This window comes from Uloborus diversus, chromosome 5 (assembly GCF_026930045.1).
Source record: "Uloborus diversus isolate 005 chromosome 5, Udiv.v.3.1, whole genome shotgun sequence".
NCBI classification, from domain to species: Eukaryota; Metazoa; Arthropoda; class Arachnida; order Araneae; family Uloboridae; genus Uloborus; species Uloborus diversus.
Genome location: NC_072735.1, coordinates 11,095,970 through 11,117,433, shown reverse-complemented (window position 1 = coordinate 11,117,433; position 21,464 = coordinate 11,095,970). Strand labels below are relative to the sequence as shown.

General features: G+C 31.9%; 1 protein-coding gene across 1 annotated transcript in view; it reads left to right on the top strand.

Moving 5' to 3' along the window:
* The window catches only part of LOC129222442 (V-type proton ATPase 116 kDa subunit a 1-like), an 86,279-nt gene extending 68,354 nt beyond the window's left edge, over positions 1-17,925 (top strand). The window contains exons 21-27 of the mRNA XM_054856956.1: positions 2,811-2,898; positions 4,501-4,619; positions 4,708-4,951; positions 8,317-8,409; positions 9,802-9,955; positions 15,800-15,971; positions 17,474-17,925. Coding sequence (XP_054712931.1) covers positions 2,811-2,898; positions 4,501-4,619; positions 4,708-4,951; positions 8,317-8,409; positions 9,802-9,955; positions 15,800-15,971; positions 17,474-17,564 — 961 coding nt within the window. The 3' untranslated portion in view covers positions 17,565-17,925. The remainder of the gene's footprint in view (positions 1-2,810; positions 2,899-4,500; positions 4,620-4,707; positions 4,952-8,316; positions 8,410-9,801; positions 9,956-15,799; positions 15,972-17,473) is intronic.
* Positions 17,926-21,464: the final 3,539 nt, after the last annotated feature.

The following is a 21,464-nucleotide window of genomic DNA, read 5'->3' as shown; positions in this document are numbered from 1 at the left end:
TTTCTTGATAGAAACAAATAATCAAGAAGCCAGCACCCCCAAAGGAGAGCTAAGAATTGGAATAAATTTATTGAATTGCATACTTTACATATTTTTCTGGACATCAAGTGCTTTATACTGCCACGGGCAAGCTAACGGCAGTATATGCAGAAATGAGTTTTTAAAGCAGTTGAAGAAACGTGTGTTGGATTCACTACTACTAATCGGGAAATGCTGGAGTTAAACTTTTTTTTCAGCAGAAACCAAATACGCAAGCTTGTACAATAAAGCTAACGTACAATAGATGAAAAAAAAAAAAAAATCAAAATTTGCTGTGACTGCTCTTTACCTGCCCATGATAAATATAGCCCTATAGGTTATGTTATAGTTGGCAGAATGATGATTTTGCCCTACCCATGTTACAAAATCGTCATTTGCAAAGATTCACAAAAAATCAATAGATTTCACTATTGATTTTTTGTACCGCATACACTAAGACTTCTAAAAACTCAGAATATTGCCTCTCAAATGTATTACGAAGTATGTTGACTAGTTTTTATCCTAGTAAATATCTCTAAATGTTTCTAATTTCACTTCGAAGCTTTTAGGTACGCATAAAACTATGTATTTATTCAAAGATTCGATGAAAATTTCAAACTTTTGCAACATTACTTTGTTTTGGTGTTTCAAAACTCATGTTAGTCATTGTTCTGTTCTCAGCCACAGTCAACAAATTGTCAATTACTTTTGAAACAAATTACTACAGCTACTTGACAGCCACCAAGAAAATTCACACCGTAATTTTAGAACTTGAGAGAAAACGAGGGAATTTCGATTCCATTCTTAAAAAGGCGAGTGAATTCGCTTCTTATCTGCGGAATAAATTAACTGATGAAAAAAAATCGCTTACGTTCAAACATTGAACGAGATCTTCTTGTGGACTACATGCTAATTCATGTCAAGAGATCATTTAATAACGACTATGATAAAGTGATTGACAGTATAGCTTCCTGTTCAGCAGAAATATCTCGGTTGCTCAACGATTGAGGGAAATTAATTTCTTTACTTCAATGCTCAAATTTTACAGTTCAACCCTTTTGATCCATTCCATGAAAAAACCTCAATTTTGTCCCGTGCGTGAAAGCTCATCTATTTTATCAAAAAGCAATGATTTTAAAATGTAATGAACAAATTTTTTTTCTTAAGAAATCTCATACACGCTTGCGATTCCTTAAACACGAAAATTTTGTTCATTGCCCCTTTAAATTATTATTTTTAATGAAATATATGAGCTGTCATGCTATTGACAAATTGTTCGTTTTTCCATAGAATGGTGTTGTTGTACTATATATGTATGCAATTTAAATACAGATTAAAAACTTAGGTACAGCCAACCTCGTTATCACGACACCTTTGGGACTGTCAATAAAGTGTCGTCATAGCCGGAGCGACGTCATAACCGGAACAGTTTAAAAATTCATAATTAAACATTAGTCAATATTAAAATTAGATTTAATGAAAAGAATTAATAGTATCTATATACATTTTAAATTAGATTTAAATTTGAATTATTGGTGGATATAACAAAAATTATTTTTAAAAAACTTTTCAATAGCATTTTTAACACTCCTCCATTCCACGAAAGTATCAGCAAGAAAGAAATCAATTCAAGACTCTTCACTTTTGTCCTCAGTTTGATTAGGTTTTGACATCTAAGCCGCACCTTTCGAAAGTGAAAAAACCCTTTCTAATTCTTTTATCCACTTTAGAGTTGTGTGTCCCTTTTCAATTTAATGAGGAATGGTTTTCTCTCATGGGAGAAGCTTGTAATGACCACCTACAGCTCAAGGTAGCTATGGGATCTTCTCTTCTCCAGCTGTTTCTCTCTTCCAGTATTACAATCCACCTGCTTTGAATTCCTTTCTTTTGTCCCTGTTGTCAAAGTCTGAAACCTGTACTTTTCAGAACTTATCTACTTGCCCCTCACCATTCTTGAGGTGTCATGCCTGGTCAAATCCCTTGTCAGAGTCCAAAGTTCCTACAACAAACATTTCCAGATATTTTAATTATTTTACTGAAAATTTAACAATTGCAAAGAAATATTTGATCCAGTCGGGGCAGCTCGAAGTGTCGTCGTAACCGGAGGTGCACGAAAAAGACTGTCGTAAAATCCGGAGCAACTTAACATTAAAATTAAATGGCATAAGTTCGGGACTTTGAAAAAGTGACGTGACAACCGGAGTGTCGTGAAATCCGGGTGTCGCGATAACGAGGTTTGACTGTATTTTGAGGGCCAAGTATTTTTTTTTCCCCTTTATTTCAATTTGAGTTCTTATCGTTTCATATATGTCTCTAACCTGACATAACTATTTAAGCTTTGAAGTATGGTGGGAATAGGGCCAAAATGTAGTTTTGCTCATATAGAAGCAGTATACATTTTTTTTAAAAATTAACAACGGTGGGCCAAAATGTGATTTTGCCGACCAGGCCAAAGGTAGCCAGTCCGCCCCTGTTTATATATATATATATATATATATATATATATATATATATATATATATATATATATATATATATATATATATATCTGTGTGTATGTGTTAATAACAATGTGTAAAATACAACCTAGTATTTTATACATTGTCATGTAGAATACTGGATTTCATGCGTTGCCTATAAAATTTTGCTCTATAAGTTATAAACTGAATAGCTTTTTATTAACATATCAGTAGTTAGAAATATTATTTTAACTAATGCCTACTTTTTTTCCATTACATATTTTTGAATGATAGTAACTGTATTATTTACGTCTTTAAATTTTTCTATTTTAGTATCACAAAGGGTGCTCTAACTATTCAGACCTATGCAGAATACAGTTTTCCCAATACCAGTGTGCCTTATCCGTTCGGAATTGATCCAGTGAGTATTTATTAAAAATATGTTTTTCTCTAATTGATAAACTTAATTTAACTTATAAGTACTAATCAATATTAGTTCGTTATTTTTTGAGCAAATCACAAACTTTTCACTTCAATGCCTTTTTTATTAAATTTAGAGCAATACTTAATTTAAGTTCAAATTTGCTTTTATTCTGCTTGCATAAACTCCTTTTTTAAGCTCTCGTTTTCAATTGTTTTTTAGTAGCCTTTACTGAAGAGTTATCTATTTTAAATATTGAATGAATTCTTACTAATAAGGAAAAAATATTGGAAATAAACCCCTCAATTAGCATTCATTTTCTTCAAAATTAAAATTGATTTAAAAAAAAAAAAAACTCTTAATATTTCCTCTTAGATCTTTATGCTTTGAATAAAATAAACATCCATTAAGTTTGCTTCAGCTTTTGTGTGAAGGTTTGATGCAATAGCTTTTAGGCAAATGTATATATTGAACAAACAAATCTGAACTACAGCTGCTGTTTCTCAAAATAAAAAAAAAAAAAAACTTTTGTGATGCAATAAATAAATAAGAAATCACTGCTAGCCTGATAATAATTTAGAAGTTAAGAAAATAAGCATAAGTTTGGAACTGTGGTTCCCAAAAACAGTTGCCCCATCATTGCCTGGTACTATCTAACTCAGGGTTCCCAAACTTTAACGATTCGCGACACCCTTTGAAGAATTTGAATTTTCTCATGGCATCCTAATCTTGTTTTATATACATAACTAGCTGTACCCACACAGCGATGCTCGTGCTAAGAAGGAAGTCCGTTGAATAAAAAAAATCCACACTCCTCCCCCTGTTTTTATGCCAAGTTCGCCGGCGGTGGCTGTTTAGATAAATTTGGCAACGGTATTAACTAATCAATATCTTTCTTTTTCTTATTTTCTATACCTATTTCCAGTTGCGTTTTGTGTCATTCACCTTTTTACGCCAAAATTGGCGTACTCAAATATGTAACATAAAATAGATACAGCGAATTGTCCGGCGGAAGCAACCACGCTACAGTAACCCACCTAATTAGCGAGCGAAACGAACTCTGGCCGATATCATTTTTATTTATTCTTTTTTTATGTTTGCTAAAAATTTGGAAATTGTTTGTGAGCAAATAAAACCTAAAATAACTACCTTCATTTAAATTTTCCAGATTTTGGAGGGGGTCCGGGCCTCCTCAGTCCCTCCCTTATATACGCCCTTGCAGTATTATTTTAATCTTTTTCAAAACTGGCATTTTATCCATTTCAGCTTTTGCTTGTAATTTTAAGTGTCAATATATAGATTATAAAATTCAGCCTGTCGTCTTTTCCAAATCACAGCGTTTCAACGATTTCATGAGGTGCTGCAGTACCAATGTTAGGTATTTATACTGTAGTAAGAATTATTAATTGGTTCGTGAGAATACTTTACATGGATGGATATTTGTCATTTGAATTTTTATTTTAACCCATCTAATCAAGAGACAATACAGCAAAACTGTAAGGTTTCTCAAACTAAGTTGGAAAACCACTGTCTTAGATTATGCATTAAAAAACAAATGTGAAATTTGTATGAAATGACTTTTTCCAATATTTTTATTTTTAGATTTGGCAAAGCGCAAGCAATAAAATTCTGTTTCTGAACTCTTACAAAATGAAAGTATCCATCATTTTTGGCTTTAGTCAAATGATATTTGGTGTGGTGCTCAGCCTGTGGAACCACGTGTAAGTAGTATGTTTAGCAAAATCAATAAATTTTGGATGTAAAAATTTGCTGTTGATGCTGCAATTATTATTTTTTCATTCTTTTCAGCCACTTTAAGAAATCACTTAGCATATATCTCGAATTTTTGCCTCAAATTATTTTCATGTCATGCATATTTGGATACTTGGTGATCCTGATTTTTGCAAAGTGGGTTATGTATACATGGCAGCAAGCATATTGTGCACCGAGTCTTCTAATATCTTTGATTAATATGTTTTTGATGAAATATGCAGATGAAGATGAATACAAAAAGCCGGAGTTTTGCTACCTTGCTCCGATGTATGGTGGCCAGGTATGTAATTTTTAATAACAGTAATTGATTTCTGAAATTATGTGATAAAATGACACCTAATATTCTCTAATCTGGGACTTTGTAGGTTTTCATCTGGGATTGGGCAAAGATGCATGAAATTCATTATACTAATAATAAGTTGCAGCAAGTTATTCCTTGTGTATAAATTGTGCCCTATATTGTGTCAGTGGCATAGAGGGGCATTGTTCCTCACTTTTTCAAGATTTTTTTTAAAGTTAAAGCATTAAATATCGCTGAAGACTACAATTTTATTCATTTATAATTTTTATACAGTCGGACCTCCATATATCGAAGTAGCTTGCCGGAAAAAAATTCGATACATAGAAATTTCGATATATGGAAACGATTCTTTTTTATTGTACAAATCTCCTAAAATACTAAAATTAAAGCTAATTTTCGTGTATGAAACCCAATTTCCAATTTACACGAGCATCGGATTAAATGAAAGTTGATAATTAAAAAATTAACAGAAATTACATTTTTGCGCCGTCATACATCTTCATTCTACAGCAATTAACTTGATCGCAACATTAGGGGAGTTCCATTTTGACAATGTAATCGAGAGAAAAGTAAAAAATCAATCTACTTAACTTGAATGATTTTTACAGCAGCTAAAAAGACTAGGAATGACAATCACTAGACAAAAGGGATAGCTTGAAACTGATTTTACAGTGTTACTGGTTACAACTTAGATTTGAAATAAACTTGAGGGAATTTAAGAACTCCAGAATGAAACAATGACCTATCTACACACCCTTCAACCCCAGATTCCTTCTGAGTTTCGTAGCAACCTTTAGTGAACATAATATTCTCCCCTAACCTTCATTTTTCATGAGACAACAGTCTGAAATGGAAAAAAAAATCTACGAATGTCTCGAAATTTTTTTCAATATATAGAGATTTTTTCGATATATAGAAGCAATTTTTCTTTGTAATAAACATAGAAATTGCCTGGGATTTCGATATATAGAAAATTTCAATATGTGGAAGTTCGATGTATGGAGGTTCAATTGTATTTGATATACTGGGTGTTTGATAAGTCCTTGATATTTTAAAAATTCACAGAAAAGCAACATTGTTGTATGAATATGCGTTTTGCACCATAATGCTTCACAGGTTCAAGAATTTTTTTGTGACGCTTTTAAATAAAATGGGGGGAAAAAAAAAGAAAACCATGTAATATTACATGTAACTGTTGTGCTGACTGACAAACCTATGTGAGGTGTTTAATCATTTCATTACACAGAAAGCATGTACCTTTCATAAGTAGAATTAAATTTGTGCACCATTTGTGGACATTGTATGAACTCGAGTACAGGGGTGATTGTGGTCCGGTATTTTACCGAATTTCCGGTATTTTCGGACATATTTCCGGTCGTTTCATATCTGAAAATACCGGAATTATGTTCTTTTTTCGTTATGCTTTTATCTCCCTACCTCCTCAATTTATTTTAAACTAGCTGTACCCGACGCGCATTGCTACGCCAACAAAAAAATACATCATTATACTGATTTTCATGACAATCGGTTGAACGGGGCAGAAGTTGCTACTCTGCAGTGCCACTTGGTGGCGAGTGGTTTCAATGAGCATATTATGCACCTTCTCCGTGGAAAAATACATATATATAGCAATTTTCATAATAATCGGTCCATTGTACTCTCGAAGTTTGCAAGATCAATCAATCGCTAAAAATATCAAATAGAAAAAGTTTTAAATCCCCCCGTTGCATGAAAAGCCATAAAAGCAATAAAGAAAGTATTTATTTGTTCAAACTCGAGAAAAATGGCAAGAGCTAACTTCTTATCAATGAGATCTTTCACGCGAATTAATTTCTGCTGCCGATAATTTTATTTGTATTTATCCAATGGATTGTGACTTAAATTGGAATAAAAAAGGAACTATTGATCGGATTTTTTTCGAACTGGTCTATAAACATTCCCAGTTCCAAAAATAACAAACGGTGAAAGTTTCAGCCAAATCTGCCAGGTAGTTTTTGAGTTCATGGATGACATACAGACAAACATTCATTTTTATATATATAGATTATATAATACTCATCAAATATACCTGCAAAAGCCTTAAGATGGATAACTATCCCTTAAGATGGACAAATGTCAAGATAATTTGTATAACACCAGCTCAAAAGTAACTTTGTAATCCATTAAAAATTTAATTAAATGTGCACACAATATTTTGACTCAGAACTATTTAAAACTATGGCAAAGGTGCACTTAAGTAATAGGGGGCCAAAGATTACCCCCCTCCCCCCCCCCCCCTTTCTGGCTTTGAAACTTTCAGGTATTTTTTGATGAACTCACAATCACCCCTGCTCGAGTACCATTTAGACGTAGTCCGAGCAACATACGGTGCACACATTGAACTCTAGTAATGAAAGGTATTGCTTTCTGTTTAATGAAATAATTAAGCACATTGCATTATGTTTGTTTTTACTACTGTAACCATAACAATCACTGTAAGCTACTTATAATTGCACTTTTTCTTTTCAATTTTACTTATTTTTACAAAATAGAAAGTATTGTATTCGCGAAAATATTTGCACCCAAAAATCAGCCTTAATTTCCATTTTGATTAACCCCCAAATGAATGTTGAGTTATTTTTTCCACCCGACCACACGTGGATACGTGCCTAGGAACGTACAGACACCCGAAATATACATTTTGACGATTCCCGAGTTAATTACAACGAGGTTTCTCGTGACGTCTGTATGTACGTATGTATGTGCGTATGTGTGCATGTATGTATGTAGCATAACTCAAGAACGGAATGTCCTAGAAAGTTGAAATTTGGCACGTAGATTCCTAGTTGGGTCTAGTTGTGCACCTTCCTTTTTGGTTGCATTCATAGGCTCCAAAGGGGGTCTTTTGCACCTTTTTTTGGGGTGTTATTTTTTGGCAATATATCCCCAGTCTTTTAGTCGCCAAGTTTTGTCTCCAACTTGGTGACAAATTTGGCGATTTTTTTTTTTTTAAATTTTTTAATCTGGTTTCAATTTGGCCACTGTTGGTGATATTTAGAGAGTAAACTATTGAATCACATTTAAACTTCCAGTAATGAGAAAATGACATTAAATTGGAATAAAAGGAAGTCATGTGATGCACACATCAGCTCGTTTAGTATGTTATAAAAAATTCTTGAACCAGTGAAGTATTATGGTACAAACCACATATTTATGTGACAATTTGTTGCTTTTCAATTAATTTTTAAAACATGTGAAAGAGTTTTAAAATGTGTGATAAAAATATTATTTTTAATTTTATGAAGGTGAAATTTTGGACTGTATGATCATTTATATTTCTTTCTAAATAGTATTAATTTTTGCAGCAAGTGTTGCAGACAATATTAGTTGTTGTTGCTTTCCTTTGTGTTCCTTGGATGCTGGTACCTAAGCCTATTATGATTCACCTAAGGAACAAAGTAAGTAATTGCTTCCCTCTAAAATACTTATTGTGCATTATTCCCCGGGGTGCCCTCCGCCTCCAAGAGTGTTGATGCATCCCCCCCTCAAATCTTAGATCATTAACAAGCAGATACAGCGAGTGGGTGTGGTTGTTGATGCAGGAATCTTTGGGGGGAAGTGGGGGGAGACCATGTGACTCTAGCCTTACACTGAAGCACTTTCTCATGTCTGCACTGAAACTCGTAGGGATTTGAATAGTCGTCAATTTTAATTTTTTACCTTCTGCCTGAAATTTTTTGGCACTTTTTTTTCTGTCCCCCTCAAGCGCATTCATGGCTGAGTGTTTTTTTTTTTTAATCTCTACAGTAAATTGTTGAGTTATGCCGATTTAAAAATGGCTCTAAAAGCTGCGCTCTCGTAGAATAGCAACAGAGAAAGAAAGTGCTGAAATCCAAAGGACCAGTGACCGAACTACATGGTTCATGGCAGCGAATCTATTTGATCTTCTCCCTGAGTCATAAAACTTGTCACCTTTACTTCTAATTCAGCGCATACAATAGCGACTGAATGGATAGCTTGTCCATCTCTCAATGGTCTAAGCCTCAAATGAGATCAAAAACCCTCTCAATTTACCCTCTCCCCAAAAACATTAAATGACACAGCTGTGCCATGAACCCCTCCTTGAGGGCCCCAGTGATGTCATATTCATATCACATTAAGCATAATTTAGATTAAAGATTAATTATGATTGCTATGCCAAATGGAAAAATTTTTTGTTACCTTTCCTTTTCACTTGAACAATTTTTAATATTGAGTTCCTTTAAGTCAACATTTTCAGAGAAAAATCATCTGCCATATAAGTTATGATTACTTCTGTTGAGAATAAGGCAATTTATGCAAGGAATTTTATATATCTAGAACAAACTGCGTTAATAGAATGAAGTATTTTAAGAATACAACATTTTTTTCTTCTTTTTTTTTCGGCATTTTAAGTACAGCAAGAATGAGACAGAAATCAGTTTGCATTGTAATACCATTAAATTATATTTGATAAAAATAGAATTATTGTAGAAAAAAGTGCAAAAAAAAAAAAGAGAAAGAAAGAAAGAAAAAAAGCATTTTGCTACACCTCAAGTGAGATTTAAGCTTTAGGATTGATCAAAAATGGTAGAAAAATAAGTAGACATTTTGTACTTGGAAAAAATTACAAAGCATTGAAATGTCATGTTTAAAAAAATTAAGTTGCTAATCCATGAAGCCTTTATTTAAATTAAAAAGCATGAAGATATGTTTGACTAGATTTTTAATGTGTAGTTTGGATTTTTCAATGCATTATCTACTCTTGTAGAAGTGTTAAAAATATCTGTGGTTAAATATATCACCTAATCTGGATTTTTCTTTTCTAATAGAGACTTTCAAGTTCTTCTTCAGATGACCATGATAACAAAGGACTTCCAGATTTATTTATTGATCAAGCTATTCACACCATCGAGTTCTGTTTGGGGTCCATATCTCACACTGCATCCTATCTCCGACTGTGGGCTTTAAGTTTGGCTCATGCACGTAAGTTCTTATAATGAATTCTGATATGCATCTACATCAGATTAACTCTGCACTCCAAGAGTACATAGAAAAGTCCTCAAAGAACTGCATCCCTACGACCCGTGGTTTTTGAGAAAATGCGAGAAAAAAGTACAACGTTATATCAGGTGGCGTACCTAGCAATGGGTGACACCCAGAGCGGTAGTTTGAGGTGTCACCACACTCCCTCTACAAACAGACACACACACAAAAAAAAAGGGTTTTAATGTCCCATAAAAACATGAAATTCCTACCATTTTCAGAAACAACATTGTGTTTAAATGTGTTTAAAAACAAAATTTTATGTGGATTAATGTGCAAAAGACATGTAAAAACTATGAATGCTATGTATATAACTCACCTTAGAAGTATGTGTGCAGAGCCATAATAAAGTCTAAGAAGAAAGGGGGGGGGGGTGAAATTGATGGCCTCTTATTTATTTCAAACATATCTCAAACACACGGGAAAATAATGATTTTCAGTTTATGGTTCAAGAGGAAGTCATTACTGGGTCATTCCATACGAATTGAGCAAAATTCGCAAAAAAGTGGTGGCGGCATGGTAACAGATTTTTATGAAATTTGGTATACAGGTTCCTTTTATGTCTATATAAAAATATCTAAAATATTTTTGCTTAAAATTTTTTATTTGAATAGTTACATGCGATTGAAAATTGGTCAAATTGAACAGCATTCTCATAAATGCTAAATGTTGCATTTTTGAAGACTTGTATCTTATTAACTATTTAATGAAAAAAATTATATGTTGTTGCAATCTATGGAGTAGGGTAATTAATCAGATGTCAGTAAAATTTTCAAAGTTATTATAGTTAAGGTTTAACCGAGTTTCAGAAACTGAAAATATTTCAATTTTCTTATAATTAAGCATTTTATTTTTTAATCTCAATCTTTAAGGAATGCATTAGCTTTGATGAAATTAATACCCAATAATGTGCTAAGTATCATAAAAGAAATACCTTACTTTTGAAGTTGTATTTTAACTCCTTTGTCTTCAAAATCAGTTTTAAACTTAGACATTTTGTAAAATGATGATTTTCCCCGTCACATAGACACAAAAATTCAAATGAGGGAAAATTCAGATAACTTTAAAATTTTACAAGAATATAGAGCTGTGTTTCTACTTTTTGCTTGAAGAAACTCGAAATTGGTTTTTGATTTCCAAACGTAAAATAAAATTTAGAAAAATAGCATTTTCTTTCTGTTTTATGGGTCAATCCATACAGGTTCGACGGATGTGTGCGCTCGACCATTTTTAATTTTTTTGAAATTCATATCCCTAAAAGCTGGATATGAAAGATGTTTAAAACCACTTTTGTTTTTCTCTCAACTGGATCTTTGATTTTTTAGAGGTCATCAAAAGTGATCTTCGTAGTCAAAAATGGGACTTTTTGATCTTGGCATTTTGGCAAAAATCTATTTGAATTACATTTATGACAGTTAATTTAATGCTTTGATGTTAAAGTGCATAAATTGATAGTCTTACATGCTGAGTTACGTAGCTCTAAGTTAATAATTAAAATAACGGCTACAGGTTAAAGTTCAGGGTCAAATGTAAAAATTTTACTCATTTCAAAGTGGGATAACTCGCGTCGGGACAGAAACACAAAATGAAATACGGCAAAAACTAATCACATCACTGGAACCATGCTAAAAAGAATATGTAAGTGTTGCTGTGTGTTTGTGCACCCTTTATAGATTACAGCCCCTCAAAAATTGGAAAAATGACAAAGATGACATTTTTAGACCCCTGTAAACCAAAAGAGGATGGAATTAAAAATAAAATTTCCTTACGAATTGAATATTCCACTCAAGTACTATACATGTTATACATATTGTTTTTTGTATTTGGTTTGTAAAAAAGATACAGGTCTTTGAAATTGAGCCATTTTGCTAGTCAATTCACACACTAAAACAGAAATAAAAAGTGAAAACTTTATTGCACCTTCTTAAATTACGTATATTGTGCCCTATATAATACATTATACTGAAAAAACATATTGTAATTTTCAAAATAATTATTTTAATTTTATAACTTAGAAATATTTGAACACGAATGAGTAGTTTATACTGTATGGAACCTCTATGGATTGACCCTTATGTGAAATTACGAGAATTCAAAAAACTAGATAAACGACTCAATGATGCAAAAGCAAGTATATCTAACATTTATTTCAATTTTTAAAAAATGTACATTTTAGCAAGTACTTCATAAACATGCTTTTGAAAAAATGAAACACGAAAAAAAATGGTTAGTTTTGTAAATTCGCAATAAAAAGAACTAACTAATGAAATTTTGCCATAGTTCAAGTTACTCTAGTAACAAAAATATGCTGATACCAATGATAAAAATTTAGTAGTATCTAAAAGACACTTCAATATATTATGTAAAAAAAAAATTGAATACATTTAAAGCATTCCCTAATCTTTAAAAAAACATCTTAAATAAAGAAAAAAAATGAAATTTTCGATTTTTTAAAGTACGATTTCGTCATCAAGAAATTCATAAGCGATTACTAAATTAGAGCAGATAGTTAGTTATAGATAGTTTTTCAATCTGAATCATTTTTATTGTTATTTTTTCATTAAAAGAGCTAGAAGAGTGATTTGAAATCTGAAGTAAATTGGCAAAATTTCAATATTTGTTAATATCTCAGATTCAAAAAAAGATCCGAATAAATTTTACTTTGCTTTTTCCCAATAGAGATTTGTTTAAAGAATGCAGAAATATTTATTTTTTAAGTGTACGTTTATAACTTATGGAGGTTTTGAGTCCCAAACAGGCAGCAATGAACTCTGAAAATTTAGGCTTAGCGTAAGCATCAACTTCTAATTTCAATAACAAAGCAACAAACAGTTTTTAAACTTTCATACTTTGCATTTCCTCATAGATATGCATGGTTTACCTAAATAAAAATTTTCATTGAAATCTGTGACATGTCAGCCATAGTTGATTTGCTCATTTAGCATGGAATGACCCTACTAGGTCTCAGTTTTGACAATGACCCTAATCCTGAGTATAATATTCACTCCATGATGTAGGGTGTGGGTGGGGCTTCCCCCCTCGGAAATTTTACAAATTTGTTGTCTTAAAATTTCATTTTGCTTTATATATATTTCAAAAACTTGCAATTCCACTTTGGGTGTCACCCCCCAGATGGGTGACACCCGGTGTGAACTGCCCCCTTCGGCCCCCGGTAGCGATGCCTCTGTCATATCCGGTATACAAGGAAGAATACTTAAAACAGAAATACGAACGTTGCATAGGTTTACATAGAAAGATGTTCAAATTGCCCATTGCTCATATAAAAGGCATGAATGTATGCCATTGCACGGCTGATTGTAGTTTTTTTAAAAAGTTCTTTGGGGATGGTTTCATGTACTCTGAGCGAAGAATCTAGTGGGACAGAATCATCCAGTTTATACAGCGTTAAAGGGACACCTTGTATATCACCACATTAGAATCAGCAATATAACAAACTAGTATGTTGTGGCCATCACGAAACTTTCTTCTATATCTTTCTTATAATTCTGATCCCTCCCCATGCTTAATGAGGAAGCAATATTCCCAACAAAAACAAAATTACGCATGCAAAAACTTGGCGACCATCCCAATGTCTGAATTATTACAAAAGCAAAGCAAAGAGCGAAAATTGAAAGTTATTTTAAAAGCCTTGCTTGAATTAATTACAAATATTTTATTTGTTAACAAACATAAGATGGCAACAGTTAAAAATTTTAAATCATTGAGATAATATTTCCGATCATTTCCATACAATTAAAATCACGAGAAATACGCAGACGACAATCTATTACGATTTATCTTTCTTATTGTTGCATTAATAAAGCTATTTTTATTCGCAAAAAAAAAAAAAAATCAACACCTTTTGGAGCGATTGGCGTCAAAATTGAACCAAAGCCTGTTTACATATGGATTCACATATATTCCAAATTTCAACCAGAACGTAGCATTACTTCTTGAGATAGGGCACTCACAATGGAAAAAAAGAACGGGCGATTGCGCTACCCCCTTTTTAGCTGTTGACACCAAAATAAAATCAGCTCTTATACCCACTAAGGGCTACTTGCCGATAAATTTTTCTTTCATTCCGTTCATTATTTCTTGAGATACAGCAGTCACAATTGACGACAAAAAACGTTCTATAGCTCAACCCCCGTTTGAGTTATTGACACCAAAATTGAATCAGCACCTGTTCCTGTTAATGGCAACATATGGACCAAATTTTGTTTGATTCCACCAGTTACTTCCTGAGGAATAGCAAGCACGCGTAACTCAAAAAACGTCCCATTGCTCCACCCCCCTTGGAGGAATTCGCGCCAAAAACCAATGGGCACAAGTTCACATAGCGGCACATATGTGTACCAAATTTCGTTCAATTTCATGCGGTAGTTTTTGCTGCGGCCACAAAAAACTGGTCACACACAGACGTGACACACACACACACACACATACACACACAGACAGACAGACATTTTCCAAAAATAGTCGAAAAGGACTCAGCACACCTCGAAACGTTCGAATCCGTCAAAATTCGAAATTCGAAAATTTGCACGAATCCAATACTTTCTTCTATATATTAGATATAGAAGAAAGTAAAAATAGAAAAGCAATAGTTATGGGAAGTTATCTCTCCTCTTTGGACCTAATGCTAGTCCATATTAGTCACCTTGTATTATTTATATGTTACTGTGAACTTGGAGAGTGTTGACTTTTACTCAGTGATTCACTGAAAATATTCTGCTTTTCGCCGATGTCTTTGGTATGGGAATGTTGACATTTACCAGGAGTTTCAGCATGCCTGACATATATACAGAGTGGTGAGAAAGTGGAGAAGTCCTTCATATTCAAAATTAAGAACATTTAAAATGAAATTAAAAAACTTCTATTTTGTGGAAAGCGTAAATTAGAATCTTATATAAATTTTGTTATTATTATGATGGGTGACAAATTAATGGTTGCATTTATCTTTAGCATGATTTGCTTTGGAGATGGGCAATGTCGTTCTTTTTAACGATCCATTCATCTGAGGAATTTTCGTATTGTACCCGTACATTGTACTTGTTCACTTAAAATTGTTGCAGGTGATCTTCCCATGAAAGTTACGCAGTTAAATTGGAAATATTTCATTTATTCAGTAATATTCTTTTACCAAAAAACAACTAAAATTAATTATAGTAAGGAAAGAGGCCTATAAAAATTCAATCAAAATGTTTTTAATTTAGAAGTATAAAACAATTATAGTTCATTTTGTAAGATATTTCTTGGTGTCCAAATAGTAAGATACCAGTTTTCCTCTCCAATAGTCTCATGTTGTATGACGCAGGAAAATAACAAATGTTGGCTATTTATTGAAAGTTACGAGCTTTAGGTATCCACTATTGATTGGTGTGTGTTAATGCCAAAAAGCTAACACTTCATCCACTTTTTTTGAAAGTGTGCCATTTCTTTTCTCATGGCTGCTCTCAGATCTACTAAGTTGCTTAGTTTATTGACAGGCAACTTAAATTGATTGCATAAAATATTTCAGAAAAACCATTTAATGTCATAAAATCTGCAAAATCACATAGCTGGCGATTTTTCTTTTGAGAGAACATTTAAACTTTGCATTTAAAAACCTGTTACAAAAGTAAATTTGGATCTCAGCTGAGTATTAATACTATTAGCTAAGTAAGTGTAGCTTGAATGTTCATAAGGTTGTTTAAGTATAAAATGTTTTTGTTTTGCAAAATGTTATATTATTAAGCACATTATTATTCAATTGTATCTTATTTGTTTTATATTTTTCAGAATTATCCGAAGTACTGTGGAATATGGTTCTGAAAATGGCTTTAGGTATGAATAGTTATCTTGGTGCATTCGCCCTTTACTTCATCTTTGCAGGTTGGGCAGTTTTAACTATTAGTATACTTCTGGTAATGGAAGGTTTATCCGCATTTCTTCATGCCTTACGTCTTCATTGGTAAGTTTGTTCAGTTCAACGTTTAACTTAAAACACTAGTTAGTAATATATTCTATAATGCAAAATATGTTAAATTTTCTGCATAGAATTAGAAAGGAAATTTAAGTTGTATGTATAAATTTATCATCTAGACCAGTAGCTCACAAAGAAATGTACTTCAAGTGCTAAGTACAGTACATACAGATGTTTATGTTACTAATACAGTAACCTCTCATTATATCATGCTTTTCAGGGGACAAAGAAAAAACACGATATAACAGAGGTTTTTCAAATAGCTATCCGTCCAATATACAAGAAAATTAGCATTCGTTTTTTTTGACATGATTTTCAAATGGTTTAGTTTTAATTCACAAATGTATCATTACACGCATTAAAATTTAAACAAGAATAAATTTAAGTAAATTTCAGCATCAAAGGGGTACAAATATCAAATGGCGAATGAAATTGATCCTTAGCTACCACAAGATAAGAGTGAGCATTCCAATACCCTCTTATTCCCAATAGACTTTTCTAATTCCTTCAATTTACAGTAGGAGGATGTGGAACATAAAAGCAACCAGATTGTTTCCAGAAAACTCTGTCATCCATCCAGATCATTCTTCCTTTCTTTGATGCAAATAAAGATTTGTACAATCAAGCACAAATCTTTTCTGTACTAATAGACAGTCGGAGAGGGCGTATGTTCTTTTCTGCTTGGCCCAGTATGACACATGCCTGCTGTCTCTCACTCATTGTAAAGGCTTAAGTATCCGTACAAAAGCAAATGTCAAGTAGTTTCCAAACTATATCTTGAAGTAAACTATGCTGCTGGTATGTACATTTGGATGACAGGAATTGCTGCTGTTTTTCCAATGAATTCAGAAGAATAGAAGAATCTTCGTCTTCTTCATTGATAGAATAAAGAAGAAAGAGGCCTTTTCTGAGTAATACCATATGTTTTTATGAATGGTTTCAAGCTTAAAGCAAGGTTTTATTTTTAGGTTTTAATATTTCATTTCGGGAGATAAGAAAAGAGCGATACATCAAGGCGCAATATAACACGGGGCTACTGTATTAAATCTCTTCATTGGTAAAATGAACATGGGGCTAAAAAATGAAAATTAAAGTTAATCTTGATTATTCCTTTGTAACCTATTTTGTTTTCCCAATATAACTAGTGGAAAACATATTACTATACTGAACATATTACTAATTACTACATAAATTAATTTTGTATTTCTATTCCTTTTCTTTTTAACAAGTCATGTTACAAAAACTTGTTTACATGTCTTCTTCAAAAAAACAATTATTTTTATGTCATTTTTTTCTTTTTTTTTTGGAGGGGGGGGGATTGCAGATCTTGGCAAAATAAGAAAAAGAGCGGCAAAGGAATAATTTAGTAACATTTTGTTGCAGAAATGTCATTTAACTATTAAAAACATTTTCCGATATTGTTCAATTATGTGTTACATTCTAGTCTGCATTCATTTATTAGGATTAATGTATTGTTACCTTTATTTCAGGGTTGAATTTCAAAGCAAGTTTTATCAAGGAACAGGATATAAGTTTATTCCATTTTCATTCCAATTAATTTTAGAAGGTTATGATGAGTGAAAACTCTAGTTGAATGAAATACTTTAATCCATGTTATAACATTTTTTAATGAACTTTACACATTTTATCTGGTTAGTTCCATGAAATATTTCATGCTGATTTTAAAAGAAAAATGCCTCGATCATTGGGAGCAAAATGCAAGATCATTGTTTTAATGAATTTTATTTGTTTACATTTTCTACAACAACTTGATTATTTTAAGTTCAAACTATAATTTATTAAGTATTTTAAGCTATTTAAATGTCAATTTATTTGTTATTTACCGATTCCAAGCTTTCATTTTTGATTTATTTGTTTTAATTATTGGGGCCAAATGAATTGTGTATCAAATTTATCTCATAAAAATACGTATATTTCTTTATTCAGCGTACTTTGTCTTTTATTTTCAATTTTTTAAAAGAAAGTCTTATTTTTTTAAAGAGATGGAAGCATAGAGATGAAACTAATTGCTTTGATTATTAATTTGTAAAATGTTCAGGAATTCAATGCATCTACTGAACTTAGTCCAAAGAACTCCATTTTTTTTTTTTTTTTTGACAAAAGCAGGACTAGATTAAGACAGGGGCTAAGGGTTCTGAGCACCGAAAGTAGGGGGGGTGGGGAGTGCATCAAACTTAAAACTGAAGGTTAAAAAAAATCAAGTAATTTCATTTTGCAATTCAGCAAAAATAAATTTTAATGTAGAAAAGAAAATCTCTTTCAAGTTTTAATCTCTTTAGAAAACTGTTAAGCCATTCTGGGCTTAACACTTGATTTACATTATTATAACAGTTTAAAATAATATGTATAACTTCTACTTGCATTAAAGTTACTTTTATTACAGTATATAATTTATACTGTAATAAATGACAACACCAAGTTTGGCTTAGTGAAGGAAATGCGCTAGGATCAAAATATTTTATTACTTTACTACATAGCATGAGTTACAAGTGGGGAGGGGGGCGTTACATATAATTTGTTGCAATGTCGCATTATATGAATACTGAAACCAAAATAACAAAAAACAGAACGAATGTATAAACAAATTTTCCTATAACTTCTTATACATTTGGGCTGATACAATTTGTGTCAGAAATAGAAGTTTTTACTTGAATGCTTTACTTTTTTTTATTCTAACAAAAATTAATTTGTTTTAAAACAAGATAATTAGTGTTCACATGAAAAGTTCTGGCACTTTACTTTTTTATAGAATGAAAGGTGTAAAAATGTTTTTAAAAAATGAAATCATATAATACAAACATTTTATTGAATATTGCTAAAAAATGTTACTTTGGCATTGGAGACAGACTAGCATACAAATGCAAATTACTAAAGTGCACATACTTTTATACGTTGGAATGTAATTTAAACTAAGAATTTTACAATCAATAAATAATGCATGTATAATGTTTCAGTTAAACAATATTTACATTGCTCTGAAGAAATATCTAGCTGCAATTACAGGAAGATAGCTATAATAATTAAACTATATAGCTTACACACATGTATTTCATTAACAAAATAGTAATTTAGTTGAAATATCGTGGGTGAATGGATATAAAGAAGTAGCCATGATAAGAAAGAGGCAAACATTTTCGATTCATGTTAGGAATAGATAAATGCTGAAATTTGGTGTAGTGAAATTAAATAGGTTCATAAAACTCCGAGACAATAAAATCGACATTCATGTTAACAGATATAGTAGATAATTATTCTATATCTACAAATTACATTTTCAATTTTTAAACTAATTTAGTAAATTTTTATGACTGCACAGAAGGAACCCTTTAAAGAGTGACCATCTTTATCAAAAGTACCACCAGTTTGACCAACCTTCTATAAAATATTTTTTCCTCATTCATTAAATGCTAACTTTGCTTTCATTGAGCGATCACTTTCCAAGAGGACACTTTCTCAAAATGACCAATCCCCCCCCCCCCCAAAAAAATGCAATTTCTGTTTTAAATTATGACCATAGTTTTAAGTATGGTTTCTTTTTTCTAAAATAAACATTCTCATGTCACTCAAGATTTTTTGACAAAATCTAAAATGAATTTTAATGGTTTCAATATTATAAAAATTCTCAAAATAAATTGATTCTTAATTTTAGTGATACTATTTATTAGTTAGCGAAACTCTATTATCCCTTTGAGGTAAATTTTATATACATTGCTCGTCTGGAAGAAGAGTGCCACAGTAGGAAATTTTCAATTTTCTTTCCCTCCCCCCCTTAAAGGGCTTCAAATAATGTTATCTTCTTTAGAAAATAATGACAGATTTTCTGTTATAATGTTAACCACTGAAGAGTACAGCAAATTTCCTGAAGAGTTAAACTTCAAACATTCTCCTGTAAAATTTCCTTTTTTCGTATTTTGGCACTTCTTCCAAATGAGCAATATATCAGGGGTGATAGTTGACTCAAGTCAGATTTTCTGGAGACTAAAACTTTTGGAAGCTCGCCTCACCCCTGCCACCCTCAGTGTAAAACTTCAAATATATATATATATGCATACAGATATCATTAAAATCATTGACAAAACCATTTTGTTTTTTTTAAATACTTTTTCAGTTTCAGAATGTCGTCGTCTCAGAGCAACAGTAGGATATCTTACTGTTACTCCTTGGATTAGATGTCTTACTGTTGCTCTGAGGCAACGATATGTTGTCAGCCCCAAATTTTTTAAGAATTTTGGATCACAAGCACCCCTAATATATATACAGTATAACTCTGATTTAACGATTGTCAAGGGACCGGAAAAGTTATCCTTAAATCGAGGAACAGAAGACATTCAATAAAGTCGGAACCGGACCAGTGAAATGTATCATTAAATTGAGGAAATCGTAAAATCAAAGTTATTTAACAATGCAATCCAAGGAGATTATTAAATGTTTCAAGAAATTATTATAAATCAAACAAGTATTCTAAGGATCATGTTTAAGGATGCAATTTTGTGATGAAAACTATATAGCAATTTAAACACATGTCGAACAATGCCCGGCATAGGACTGAGAATGTTTAAGTGGCGACGTCCTCTCCTTAAAAAGCGATTTTCGAAGCTTAGAAAAAGATGGTCTCTTTAGAGAGCTTTCATTGCATAAATATACATATACACACACTGAACTCCCCAATACCTACATGTTGATTATTTGTGCATACAAAGTGAAGAATTGCCAAGTCTAAAATAAGAAAAACTGCAGATATTGTGATAGTTAGAATGATAAATAAGCATACATAAAGTGGAAATTTCTAATGAACAGAAAATAAAATGGTTTGTAATCTGCTCGTGAAATAAGAAACCGGATGTTGAATCAATTTGATGAACCAATCCTGTTCTGTTTCCAAAAAATTGACAGATCCAAGGTCAACTTCAACAACAAAATATGGTTAAAAGAGGATTTCATTATTTGTTTCCATATTTAGTAACAGCTTATGGGCTTTATTTTCACTCTCTATGTTTTTTGGTTTTCTCTGTAAATCTAAAAATTAACCAAAACAGCTCTTTGAGACTTCAGTTTATGTATGTGCATATTACATATGCAGATAAACAAGGTAGTAAAAGCAAAATATGATTTGAATTTCTATTATTAAGCTGCACACCTTCAATATAAACAATTTTACAACTATACAATGCAATAAGATATATAATGAACAGGTATGAAAAACATATATTACTTTACAACATTAAATCTATCTACTGCTTTCACAGGGCTGGGTTAAGACCCATAGCTGCACTAAGCACTTAAAATATTTTGGTGCACAATATTTACAGTATTCAAAACAAAAGCAATGATAAATATAAATAGTAAAAATTTAGAATTACTATCTGATTATAAATATTTAGGTCAACAGTTACACTAGCACTGGAAAGTATCATTGATACCCCCATTAAATTAAGAGTCTTAGTAAATTAAAATGTCATC